A 13,622-nucleotide genomic window follows, 5' to 3' on the forward strand; every position below is an offset into this window, starting at 1 on the left:
AGCTTCTGGCCTCCTGTCTTTACAAATACAATACCTGACCCCAGCATTCTGCCTTCTCCACTCCACACTTCAGAGCAGCTGTGAGGGCTCAATCTTCTATCCCTCCCCCCTCAGTGCCATTATTGCAGAGGACAAAGCTGTGTCCTGAACTCTTCTCACATTACTATCAGCAAAAAAGAAACCATATCTTTGTCCCACCACACTTTTATTCAGACTCTCACTTAAAGGGCTACAGTGCCAGCAGGGAAGGGTGGGAAGAAACAAACTTTAGTTTCATCTGTAACCATCCTACTGCTCTGTGGTATGTCAGCAGGGTGGGGGTCCCACTACTGGGGCTGGGAAACCAGCACTGGCATAATACTATTGAAAAGATAGTTTCCATCTTTCTGCTAGGTGGCAAAGCATCAGCAAGCACATCCCTGGCCTCTGCTTTAAGGCTATCTCCCCTATGATAGGGCAGAGCACAACCAAGTCAGGCCCATCTCTGAAATCAGTCTACAGTACCATCCATTTTAGTCAGTACCCCTGGCCTGAAGCCAGGCCTACTGCAGCCTTAGCAAGAAACATTCATAGTGGAGCCCTGTTTCAAACTGCAGAGTTTTAGGACAGTACAGGGTGGCCACTCCCTGTGACTAGTGACGGCAGCAGCACATTTAGCTTCCTGGGCTATTACACAAAGGCTGTGACAAAAAGGGGTTTATCTGCTCATGCCAGGGATTGCTGGTGGTGGATCGTTCCAGGCCTACAAAGCCTATCTGCTACAATTTGAACTTTGAAACACAGCTGAACATTAGAAGATCATAGTAACACTATTTAGTCCAGCTGGGATTTAAGATGCAGCAAGTCAATTTAGAGAGTGTGCTGGAAGGGAAAACAGCCTCACAGCCAGGAGACTCATGTTGCCTGCAAGCAGGGCTAAGGAGAAGGAGGGATTCTATGGTGCTGTGAACTGGTGTCAGTAGGGCAAGTGCTAAGGGGACTGGGTGCATCTAAGCTGCTTTACAGAATATCCATGTTGTCTTGTCAGTGGACCAGCCCCTTCACGCCAGCACAAACTGCAGGTTAGTGAGTAGCACCTTGATGCCACTGGTGACAGTCACCACAGAGGTGGCTGGGTTGAGTTTGAAGGTGTTGGCATCTCCCTTTTTGTAACGATCCCGAAAGACATAGATACTACCGTTACAACTGGCAATTTTCCAGAGGGATGGTACTGAGCTCCAGGCATCTGGCAGGCAGAGTCGGGTGAAACTATCCAGTAAGGGATTATAGCACAGCAGAGAGTCTCCCTCAGCCACAATGAACACTAGGTCCTTATGCACGGCAGCATGCATGTGCCCTGCAAAAGGCAAAAGATAAGGCTTCACGTGGCACTTCTCTGTATTAGTGTCATAGCACTGAATGAGCCGGGAGGGCTTGGTGAAGAAGTCCAGGTCATTCTCCTCTCCACCCAGCAGGTAAATGATACCATTGAGGTTGGCACCTGCAGCCCCAGAGATAGCTACTTCCAGTTGGCTGGTTTCTGTCCACACATTGTCTCGTACCCTGTAGTATATGACAGCATTGGAGAGAGTGTCCTGTAGTGTCTTGCCCCCCAGTGAATATATAGCATCCTTGCTGGGCACGGAGACTAAAGTGTGTTGGAGCCGGTCCCGGGGCAGAGGAGCACACCATTCCCAGTCTATGGTAGCATTGTTACATTTCCACATGCGCCGTGGAATGGAGCCCCCTACGACATACAGGTCACTACCATGCTTGCAGGCTGCAGTGATCTGATGGCACAAGCTATTCTGGCCACTCACACTGATTGAGTCATCATCAGCACAATGCAGAGAGACAGCGAGTGAGTGTGTACGTGATGACTCCTTCCCGATCAAGTAGATGTGAACGTTCTCCCCAATCTCCTGAGAGAGAGAAGGGATTATTGTCAGAATTCAGGTAGGAGTTGTGTCACAACACGTGCCAGGGATGTCCAAAGCTCTGCTTCCTTTAATGAATTTTGGGGTCCAGTAGCTCTGTGTGAAGTCATTTCAGCCTCACTTGACTATAAGACTCAAGCTCCTGCATTCTCCACACCTGCACTTCAAGCCTTGCCTAGGCACCTTTCATTCCTGACCTGGCACAATGAGCAGTGCCCTGCACCTGAATCTATGTGTGCAGGCTGCAGTTCACTTAAGGGCTAGCAAACACTCAGGGAGCAGAGTTACAGTCATAGGAATGCCAAGCTCTAAGCTTTCTAAACTGGTCCCTTACCTGCGTACTTGGGCAACATTAGGCTAATGCCATTGATTTGTTAACCCTATTGGCAAGAGCAGCTTCAAAGTCAGGCCATTGACAGTACCTGGGGTTTTCTACCCGTGTGTATTCCTGGTACTGAAGCCACAGCTTCTTCAAACACACTAAGAGGTCACTTGAGGGCAGGAGCCCTTCCTCAGTGAGTGGGGAACCAGAACAGTATGCTAACTGCACTAACTGCAGGGCACAAGGGCCTTCCATACCTTCAGACTGGATCGCAGTATCTCTGAGAAGCCTGCCCGCTCCTCTTTTTTGAAGTTGATCCAAGTTTCTATGGCAACTGTTGGATTCTGTGAACATGGAACACCATCTGTGGTTTCAGAGACAGAAAAGAATTTACAATAAATTGACATGCAATTCTCAAGGTGTCAACCAAATAACCACCCTCTCTCTCTCATAACCCCTTCCCACCATCAGGACACCAACAAACTCTATCTTGAGTGGAGCAAGAGTGAGGCTGAGGTTTATAGAAGCTGGCTGGTATGGCCACTAGGAGCAACAGGCACCTGTATCATGTCTATCTGGTTCAACATTAGGAGATATTGCTTCCTGGGTGACACAGCAAGTGTTCTACGTGAGGGGCCTCTGTACCATAAGTGAGAAAGTCAGTGAATCTGTGTCACAGATCTTAGCAAGCACCCTTCATGGGCACTCACTAGGACTGCTGAGAGAGGAATCCAAGCCTCTGCACTCTGGACTACCCTTGGATGTGTTAAGTTTCTGGAGCCTCAGCAGGTTGCAGCACTGGTTCTTCCCTTGATCTCTCTGGCCCATTTCCTGGGAACTGATTCTAAGTCTGCTAGCTTTTCCTGGAAATGGAGCTCCTCAGGCCATCTGTCATATGCCCCTCAGACCAGTATTTACTCCCAAGATACTCCATTTATTTAAACACACCCCTTTCCCAGAACTCCACCCCAAAGGCATGAAGTTTCTGGTTTACAGTTTAACTCTCAGGGGCAGGCAGCAGTTGTGAAGCAGTCAACACACTCACATACTTTGCACAGAGTTAACACCTTTTAGGCTTTTTTACACTTAATCACATAAAGAACAAGAGAGAACAGATCACACAAGACAACATCTTAAACACCCATGTCCCTCACTTTCTAGCTAACCCTTCCCTTGGGAGTCCTCAGGGATCATTGATGTCCAGGCAGGCAGGAAATCCCATTCCTCATGCAGATTTTTACATGGTGGGTGACCTCTCCCTCATTGATTTGGAGAAAAATGTCTCTCTGAGCAGAAAAAACTTCTGTACTTTTTAAAACCCATGTCACCATCTCCAAATGGGCACAAACCCCTGCCAGGTGACTTCCCCACTATTAAACCAGTTATTCAGGGCAGGAACCAGCCTGGTCTAGAGGGGAACAGATTTCCAATTATTGGGAATTTAGAGTCAACTACTCTATGTTGTTATTCTTTTGCCACCAGCCTTTGGAATCTCAATCCAACACAGAAGCAAACAGACCACAGAAAAGGCAAAAGATTGCACATTCAAAATGAAGTCTGTGGCTTGACACAGATATAATAGAAAGTAAGAGCCTGAGACATGAGGCCTAGTATAACAAGCCAGGTATGAGGCCTGAGCTAAAGTAATGGTATAAAGCAAAGTTAGTAGAAGACATGCTGTGAATGCTGGCAGACTCACAGTAACTGGCTAGAACAGAGCTGGTATTACAAACACATGTTCCAAAGAAGTGTTAAGCACAAGCACATTCCAGAAAGGTACCCGGACATCCTAATAGCCCAAAGATAACAAGGGCTCACTGACTTCTCCAAATGACACTATAATGGATAGAAATGTTTTGTTAATACGATGATTAAAGATGTTTTGACCGAACCATTCGGTACCAGGTAATGGGTGGTATTTTACCACATCAAAGGGTGGTACCTTGCCACATCAGGAGGTGGCAACTACACACATCAGGGGGGCAATACACAAGTTGTATGTATCAATGTATAAAAGAGGGTCTCAGAGGAAGCATCTTTGGCCAAGTGAGGAACGGAAAGTCCCACTGTTTACTGAGCTGGTCCATTGTCACGGACATACATTATTAAGTGTACTTGTAGCACTTATAGGGTGCTTTTTACCATGCTCGATTGACAATAAAACTGGCCTACTGCCTTTGTTACTGACATGGATCTCTGGTCTTATTAGATAATACAGTCATGGTTTGGTGTCTCAGTTATCTGCACAGAGCTGGGACAGGATACACACTGGGATAACGCACACGCAGCCAACAACTGACAACAACAGACACAAAGGGTGCATAGTCTCACACAGAATTCGTAAACTGTACAGACACTGCCAACTCATCACACTTCATACCTGCATCACAGAGTTGGTGTGGGAGATGGAGGGTGACACTGCATCAGGATGCTCAGAGAATAACAAACATCTCCTCACCTTAGGTGGTGAGATTCACACCTATGGGTCTTGCTGCTCCTGAAGTCCAGCTAACAAATATGGCCAGCACCAACAATACTGTTCCTCAGTTTGCACTTGTCCAGAAAACTATGACCCTTCTCAGATCTGGACCTCCACCTTTGTTACATACAGACAGAATTGCTGCAACATGCTCTTCTTGAAGCTCGCCTGCAAGTGCTGCAGCGGGTGGCAGGCGAGCGAGCGAGCTCCTGTGCTCCAGGCCATTCGGCGGAGCGCTGGTCTACTGCTCTATCTGGGTGTTTACCTTTCTGCCACCCATCCCTCCCCACCAGAGAACTGGCAAGATTTGGAAGGCATGGTGGCTGAGGAGGTGGACAGGACTGCTCTAGTGCCTTTCCCTGTGGAGGAGGGCGCTGGTGCTCAACCAGTTCATCCTGTACATGCTTTGGCACTGGCTCAACACCCTGAGCTGGCCCCAGATATCCTGGCCCATCTCCAGAGGTTAGTTCTGGATTTTTTCTGGCCAGGGCTGCACTGAGTCTCTGCAGGGGTTCTATGTCTCCTCCTAAAGGAGGGAGGACAGGGCCTGATCAGCTTCAGTCAGGTCCATGTCTTCTGCCTGCAGGCCCTGAACAGACTCCTTTATGTTGCAGGTAGTCCAGCACAGAGCACGTTGGCACACACCTTGCTCTGCCACCTTCGAGAACTCCAATTCGACTGGCAGCTCTTCCATCTCCATCCAAGAGGTCATCCGCAAGACCTCTCTGAGCTGCTGGTCTTCTATCAGGTAGAGAGCCCTGCACGGATACACAAATGTGGACCCGCATCCGATCCACACCTTCGATCGCCATCAATAGTCTAAGTCATTTGCACCCACACACACCTGCAGTTCTGGGGCTCCCAATCAGTTGTTTGGAGGCCAGCCTCGCTGCAGCCTCTGCCGCTGATCAACTGTTTGGGGCCCAGCCCCTCCAGGCAGCTGCCCAACAGCTGATCGACAACTGGCAAGAGAGTCCCCACAGGCCACGGATCAACTGTGCCAGCTGTTTCATGGGGCTCCCCCGCTAGCCACCGATCAGCTGTGCTGCCTGTTCTGTGGGGCCCCCCTGCGGGCTGGCAGGGGAGTCCAGTTGAACAGCTAATCGGCAGCCAGCCCCCACCTCCATCTCAAAGGTGGGGAAGCAGCTTTAAAGGCTATGAGCTGCAGACAGCTGCTTCCCTGCCTTTGAGATCCACATCCAATCTACCATCTGCAAAAAAATGATCCGTGGTATCTGCGGATTTGCAGGGCTCTACTAACAGGACCTCCTCCAGACCTGGAAGCTCGTCTCAGTGACAAGGTCCATGGCGGCTCCCAGGGGGATGGATCTCCTTGCAGAGCTCCTGCTACACAACCTCCAGTCCCCTTCAGTGCACCAGAGGTTGGTCCTGGAAGGTGCCACAAGAATCGGAGACCTCCTGGACTATAGCCAGTGGGAATGGGTGGCTCTCCTGGTGCTCAGTCAGCGCATGGGGCCCTTCACCCCTCAGACTCCCCTGCACATACTTCAGGAGATGAGGGCAGCCTTATCGCCCACCTCTCGGGTTTTCCTTGAGCAGGTCCTGTGGGAGGGTGCTCCCCACCTCTGGCCCTCCGGACCTTATCATCGGGCCCCTGCCCCACAAGCCCCCCCTCCCACCTCTCCTCTGTAACTCAAGCCAGCTGCGCAACCTGCAGCCCTTTCATTTTCAAATTGCATGTAGGCTACATCTGTACACACTCATACTCCACACCTTTCATTTTTTCATCCTCATGTCATTCCCTGATACCAAGTGGTGGGTCCTTCTGCCATCTGTGGAGGGTGAGGGACCTTGGTGGGCCAGCCTATACTCAACCTTGGTCCCCCAGCACGCCAGGGATATTAGTTGGAAACTCCTTCATGGAGTCATGAGCACAGGCATATATCTGGTGTGGTTCACCCCCATTTCCAACACCTGCCCCTTCTGTGACGTGAAGGAGACCTTGTCGCACATCTACTTGAATGTGTCAGGTTGGAGCCCCTTTTCTGGCTCCTCCAGAACCTTCTCCCGAGATTCTGGCTGTACTTTTCCTCCCCACCTCCTCATTTATGCACACATCATTCATGGCCCCATGAAATCGCAAGACCTCCTCATCGACCTGCTCCTGGTGCTGGCCAAGGTGGCCATCTATAAAACCAGTAGGAGGATGCTGGATGGGGAGGTGCTCTGTAACTGTGGGGCCTATTTCCATTTCTCCCTTGGTTCATGTATCTGGGCAGGGTTCCTCTGGGCCGCGTCTGTTGGCTCCCTAGATACTTTTGATGAGCAGGGGGCACTGTCCAGTGTTCTCTGCTTAGTGTCCCCTTGTGGATCCCTGATTTTGAACCCGTAACCTCACTCCTGTCCCTATTTTTCATTTGTTGTCCCCTGAATTTATTTGGGCCCCAGGATCAGTAGCGCCTCCCCTTAGGCTTGGGGAGGGGACTTCAGATGTGTGCCCACCCAGCCCCGGAACTCAAGAAGTGCTAGTGCTGAAGTACGATGCACCTGTACATGATAGGCTGCACTGGTTTTCTATTTGTTTCCAGATGCAATGTGAAGCTTGGTTAAGCCATAAACCCTTGTATCATTAATAAATTACCAACAGCATGCTAGAGGCTTGTATATTGTTTCAGATGCGACTGCCTGAGAGATCATCCCTCTCCCTATGTGGAATCCCCTCTAGATTCAGCTTGGATTGTGAGAGGAATGACATCAAGACTCCTTGACTCTGAAATCTGCCCCCTCTGGGCCTGACAGAGCCTCAAGTTAGTTTTCATTCAGTGCATTAGACAAGACCCACCTGTTTGCTCATAATGAGGGAGTTTGTTCTGTTTGAGGTTCATCCCATTATTAGTACTGGGATTGTCTATATCACTGGCTGTAACAGCCAACACACAGAAGTCAAATGTAGGTTATTCTGGAAACAGGACCAATGCCCAGCAATGGGCAAGTTTTATAAATCATCATCTGCATTACATTTGTTTTAATGCTTTTCACTAATGCTTGTTTATTTTCCTTGGGCTTCCACTGACTGGGTTGGAGTGCAGGGAGCGTTTAAGCTACATAGTGCTTCTGCCTAACCCCACTATGGGTATCTTTCAGTTTGGGGCCCATTTTACAGGCCTAGCTACCCAGCAGCTACCAGGGTAACATAATTGAACAAGGGAGGGGGAGGACAATCCTTAGATGCCTTTAAACAAAATCCATCAATCAAATCAACCTAATTTGGGCCCACAAACATTAAATGCCATCATCATAAAGCTATGGTTTTTGGATCATGTCACTATACGGCAGAGTTAGGGCTGTTTGGGTGCCTTAACTGATTTTTTTCTTACCTTAACATGTTTGGATTTCTTTTACCTGTAACCCTAACTCTGAATTTCCTGGGTTCATAATGAATGTTTTAGGGTAATTATAAACAAGCCGTAATTTTTTTTACTTTTGAGTTACTAATACACACTTTCAACCCTAACTCCATCTGAACATAGTTTGTGGATTTCCCTAGGTTTTTTTAATTAAAAAAGTTTCACACACACACTAAACTAGAAAATGCTACTTCGCGATATTTCAAATGATTTGCAGATATTCAGTATCAATCTTAATTTTTTTAAAATGCTAGCTTTTAAAGGATAGATTCACCAATACCCCCAAAACAGTGCACAGCAGTCAGAATGAACCAGCCAGCTAGGGTGGGTTTGCAGCTGCTTTCCTCACCAGAGCAGCACAAAGCACGCAAAGTTTCATACTGGTGAATCTGGCCCTTAATTTGCAGTTAACTTAGTGGAGGGCTATATTAATTAAAATGCTGCTATGCAAAGAGCACCAAGGAGAGCTCAATCTCCTATTCCAAGTATCACTGAATTTTAAGGGCTCCCCTATGCTCCTGCCTGAATTTCCCTGGCTGCTATGTGGCTTGATTGCCTACTGAAAGCCCTACAATATGAATGGAGGAAAGTGCCTTCTATAGGAAACCAGCTTAGCACGACACTTTACAGTACAAAGTTTGGCACTTTACAGTACAAAGAAGTCTGGCTCTGAAGTGCTTTCTACTGAAACTGACAATTATTTAAGGAAACTCTTGTTTTTAAAAACACCACGAAGAATGGAAGCTCAACGGATCCTTGAAGGTTAATAAACTACACCTGAGACATCAGTGAGCAGGGACCCCATAAAGTTTAATGCCAAGCATCCCCTGAAACCTGTCAGGTTGGATGTTATTACCCTTTCTCCATGAACTGCTGAGAGAGACTATAAGGATGTGTTACCAGCATCTTCTATGTTAATGTAGCTATTGCTCAAAGGTTGGATGCTTCACTGCCAGCTGCAGTTACCAAGGTTTCTTTGATTAAGTTATGCTAGATGGTTTGTTGTATGAAAACTCACTTTGATCAACCTCTGAAGAAGATAGTTGGATCCTCTGAATCCCATCTTCCTACCCTTCTTCAAAGCCACCCTGCTAGTTGTTCAGATAATCCCTGCAAGTCTCTTAGACAGCCACCCCAATTCTCTCTCCACACCCCAATCCTGGCTGGTCTCAGAAGCCCCCTGTGCCTACCTGTAAGAATGTCTGTCAGAAGGCGAAAAGGTAGGTGCAGGAACTCCTCTGTGTCCTGAAGCTGTGACAAGTGTGACTTGGCAAAGTGCTTTGCAGCTGTGTAGAGCTCCATGTCACTGTGTTGATCTGCCAGCCACATAACCTGAAGACAGTTCCTCACCTGCACGGTGCGGGCCAGGAAACGGGAGCACTCCTCAAAAAGGGCAGTCAGCTGGTACATGTCTGCCACCTCATATGTTTCCTGTAACTCCTCTGCCCTGAGCTTCACTGTTCCATGGTAAATATAGTCCACCAGGAGCTGGAAAACACTCTCACTAACATCTTGCAGCTCAATCACCCGATTGTGGGCCTCCTTCAGGTTGGAAGTGAACATGGAGCGAAAGAAGCAGCTCTGGGCTGAAAGGACTAGCCGGTGCAGCTGGAATTCTTTGCCTTCCACTGAGATAGTGACATCGGCAAAGAGCTCATCCTCCAGGCACAGCTTCATAATACCCTGAGCCACACGGCCTGAGTGAGAACGGTCAGTGAAGGTATAGCTCACAAAGTAGTTCTCTTCTGTCGAGGAGCCCCCAGTCTCCTCCGATGAATCCATGTTGCTGCACAGATCTGACCTCCAGCAATCTGTAAAACAATAGCAGTGAGACTCTCTCCCTCAACTATCAAAGATCAGGCAGTTCAGGATACATGCAACTCCAAAGGCCAAGAGAAGTGGAGGGTAGCCAAGCAAATTGCAGCCAAAGTAACATAGCTACTAGAAACTTCCATCTGAGCTGCAGCACCTCCTTACAGCTGCAGCACCTGAGGTGGTGTGATTAAAACTGCAACAGAGAGATATGCCATAGCTCTCACTAGTGTTAGCCTCATGCAACAGTGGATCCCCAATATCCCAGTCCCTGGAATTAGCAAACACAACCATTAAGGATAAGATTTTGTCACGTAGGTAACAGATTCCATGACTCCCAGAGACCTCTGTGAAATTATCCTTTTCAGCTTCTGGGGGCTACGGGGAACAGAGCTCTCAGCTGCCACAGGTGGCAAGGGTCCTGGAGTTGGGGGAGAAGGTAAAGGGGGGCAGCTGTTCTCAGCCACGGCAGGAACCCCCAGCTCCAAGCTACTGTGGGCAGCAAAGGCCTCGCCGCTGTTCGCCAGAGTAAGGGCGGGGATCCCCAGCAGTGCAGGCAACAGAGAACCCACAGCTCCAAGCTGCTGCAGGCGGCAGGGATCCCTGCTGCTGTCCACCAGAATGGGCAGCAGGACACTAGCTTTGAGCTGCCAGCAGTGGCAGAGACCCTGCGGCTCTGAGTTGAGGGCAGTGGGGGGACCTTGGAGCTCCAGGGTCCCTCCACCCTCACAGCAGCTCAGAACTCCAGGATCCTTACCACCTGCGGCGGCTGATGGAGGTGGTCCCCAGAGCTGTCAGCCACCATAGGGGGCCCCACAGCTCCCAGCCACTGGAGGCAACTTCTGTGAATTCTTGTGTATTGCCTGTGACTTGTCTGTGACTTTTACTAAAAATAACCGAGACAAAATCTTAACCTTAACAATTACCCTTTCATCCCCATCTCAGTGCCCTAGTGAAACACAACAAGAGAGATCTAGGGTATGCAAAGGAAATATCCAGCTATCCAAACCATGAATCTCCCCTTTACAACTGCCAAGGAAATCTCACAGGAGGCGGCACATGAAAGAAATTTCAGAATTTATAACTAATAGTCAGATTAATTCTTCTCACATAGCACTCCCTCCCACCCCTTGGCTTCAGGAAAGGGATTTCTGAAGCCAATAAAACAAGGAAAATATGGTAGTATTATGTGTGGACAGCTCAGATGCAAACAAGGTTGAGGCATGGTGTGTTGGCAAAGGGCAGAGGCAGCAGCTAATAGCATGACTAGGAGCTAATTACCATATGAAAATGAGATGATGTCTACGTGTGTGGAGGTAATATGCATTGGGAGTTTATTTTACTGAAAAAGAAGGGGCAGAAGAATCCTGCCAGAACTGACAAGGAGCCCTCAAACTACCCAAATGAGAATTTGCTAAATACCTGACAGTTGCATGAAATTTGTATAAAGTGCCCAGTATTTTCAATTTGAGATACAACCTGTAGAGACTACTATTCCCAGGCAACTTGGATTTCAAATCACATTTCAAGGCAGAGGGTACTTTCCAGATGTCATTAGCCACACCCTCCATTAGCAGCAGAACAAGGTCAAAAGAGGTAGTGATGTCCCTTTGGCAGGGATTTCCTTAGGGGCAGGTGGACATTTTTTCAACCTTGCCTTCTCCAATATAAACACAAAGCTGCATGTTCATATTAAAAAACCCTACCAAAACAAAACACTACAAGACACACACGCACACACACACACACAATTCCTTCTTGGGGGGAGAGGATGAGAAAAAGAATGAACTACAGGTGACAGATGTTAATAATATCATTTAATACACTATTTAAGGTGTTCAAATGCTGCAGTAATGTAGGTGATTTACCTATATATATAAATAAATTAGATGCCAATAGTCATTTTCCTTTTTCTCTTGTCTAAAATAAAGAATCCACCAGTGAAATGACACCTCAATAATACTATTAAAAACCACAGTGAAAGCAGCACGAAGGCTGCAAAAACAAGTGCACAAATTCTGATGATACTAAAAGTGACATTTTCCTCATAACTTTAACTTGACTACATGGCATGTGAATGATTTTTCAGAGACATGAGAGTCATATAGTCTTCAGTTTCCTCCTCTACAAGGGAACAATAAAAGCCCAGTGGTAAAACACAAAAGGGGAGGATCCACTTTCATGCTTTCTTCCCTACCACGTGCCCATGAGCATTATTTCTTATCATCACTCTGGAATCTCCACTAACACAATTTCAATTTCCATCTCTGTGGTGATGATACTCAGAGCTACTTCTGTCCTTTCTGGTGGAGGGTGGTTTGGTAGGTCAGGTCAGGGATCAGTTGGAGGGCCTGTCTCTTAAGAATTTCTTCATGTATGCCTCAATAATTTAACCTTTTCTTTCCTCCTATATCTTCCCCATATCTCCCATATTCTATCACAGCTGACAAGACCATTGTCTATTTACTTACATGATCAGGAAGTCATCTTAGATTCCTCTCTCTCACACCACTTTGTCTCTGTCCCAACAGCTAACACACTTTTACAAGACTTGATTATTTCCTGATTTGATTACTGCAACCTTCTCCTCTCTGGCCTCCTTACTACCCACATCAGTGAATTCAAGTTGTGGCTGAGAGAGTAAAACTACTATTAATGATTTTACTGAATTTCATGTAACTATCTAATTATACAGTCAATCCAAGGAAGAGGGGGAGTGGTTCATAGGGTCTTTGATGAATGAGAGCATATGAATTCAGACATGACACAGAGCCTTTACTCCTTGCAACAATGGATAATTGATCACATCCGGGAATAAAGATTACATCTTTTCAAACTGTCTGAGTCTTTTGTATGCCCTACTTCCAAGGCCACCAAATCAATGCTGGTCCCACCCTGCTAGTGTGCGAGACTCTTGAAAAAGCAGCCCCCTCCCTGGATCTCTCCTGCCTCCTTTCACCCAGCCCCTCACCACTGACTGAACTTTGCTTTAAGTAAAGCCTTAAACACCCCCAGTCGGGCCTGCATCCAGCTCGCCTCAACTGCCCTTCCCTGGCAGCAACGGCAGGCTCCACAGCCCGCCTGTCCACTACCTCCTACCCCGGACTTCCCCGGCCTGCGCCGCGCCCTGCCCCCGGGCCTGAAATACCAGTCCCAAACTAGGGCCCCAGACCCAGATCCCGCCTAGCAACCACCTGCTCCTTCCGAGCGGCCCAAGGCCAGTGAGTCCTGCCAAAACGTGGGGCGCCCCCGCACCCCATCGCCCCCCACCTGCCCGGCCACGCCCCAGCTCGTCGCTTGGGGCAGGAAAGCGCCTCCTCCTAGACGCGGCCCAGCTCGACTCAGCAGCAGCCCAGAGCCAGCGTCGCTCCCAACGAGGGGGCCCAGCAGCCACTACCCGGGCGAGGTTCGCGGCTGCGGCTCTCCCGCCGCGCGGTGGGGAAGGGCAGGGGGCACCAAGGGGGGGGCGGGAACCCGAGCGGACTCGGCCGGAGAAACGCGCCCGGCCGCCCGCCCCGCCAGAGCTCCCACCTGCGGCTCTTCCCTTCATGCCGCCGGCGCGGGCCGGAACTTCCCGCCACCAGCCTTCCGGGGAACCCCGCAGCCGCTGCACCTTCCTTTCCCGCACAGCGACGCGCCCGGCATCCCGCCTCCATTCACCGGAAACTCCTGGGGGAACTGACGGCGGCGGCACCTTCCGCTTCCGGTCCGGGAACCCGGCAATT

General features: G+C 48.8%; 1 protein-coding gene across 1 annotated transcript; it reads right to left on the bottom strand.

Annotated features, from left to right (window-relative positions):
* Positions 1–406: 406 nt before the first annotated feature.
* On the bottom strand, positions 407–13,579 carry KBTBD4 (kelch repeat and BTB domain containing 4). Its single transcript, XM_067557714.1, has 4 exons — positions 13,429–13,579; positions 9,276–9,896; positions 2,496–2,602; positions 407–1,901 (listed from the first exon to the last, which is right to left on the bottom strand). The coding sequence occupies exons 1-4, from the start codon at positions 13,445–13,447 to the stop codon at positions 1,041–1,043; spliced, it is 1,608 nt and encodes a 535-aa protein (XP_067413815.1). The 5' UTR covers positions 13,448–13,579; the 3' UTR covers positions 407–1,040.
* Positions 13,580–13,622: the final 43 nt, after the last annotated feature.

Source organism: Emydura macquarii, unplaced genomic scaffold (genome assembly GCF_026122565.2).
Source record: "Emydura macquarii macquarii isolate MOO-44397 ecotype Brisbane River unplaced genomic scaffold, CSIRO-AGI_Emac_v2 contig_1876, whole genome shotgun sequence".
NCBI lineage: Eukaryota > Metazoa > Chordata > Testudines > Chelidae > Emydura > Emydura macquarii.

Bases quoted from the DNA above. Each gene is read 5' to 3' on its own strand.
- KBTBD4 (XM_067557714.1), bottom strand. The intron at 2,603-9,275 runs GTAGGCACAGGG...CTGAAACCACAG, and splicing joins TCTGACAGACATTCTTACAG to ATGGTGTTCCATGTTCACAG. The intron at 1,902-2,495 runs GTATGGAAGGCC...TCTCTCTCTCAG, and splicing joins TACTGCGATCCAGTCTGAAG to GAGATTGGGGAGAACGTTCA.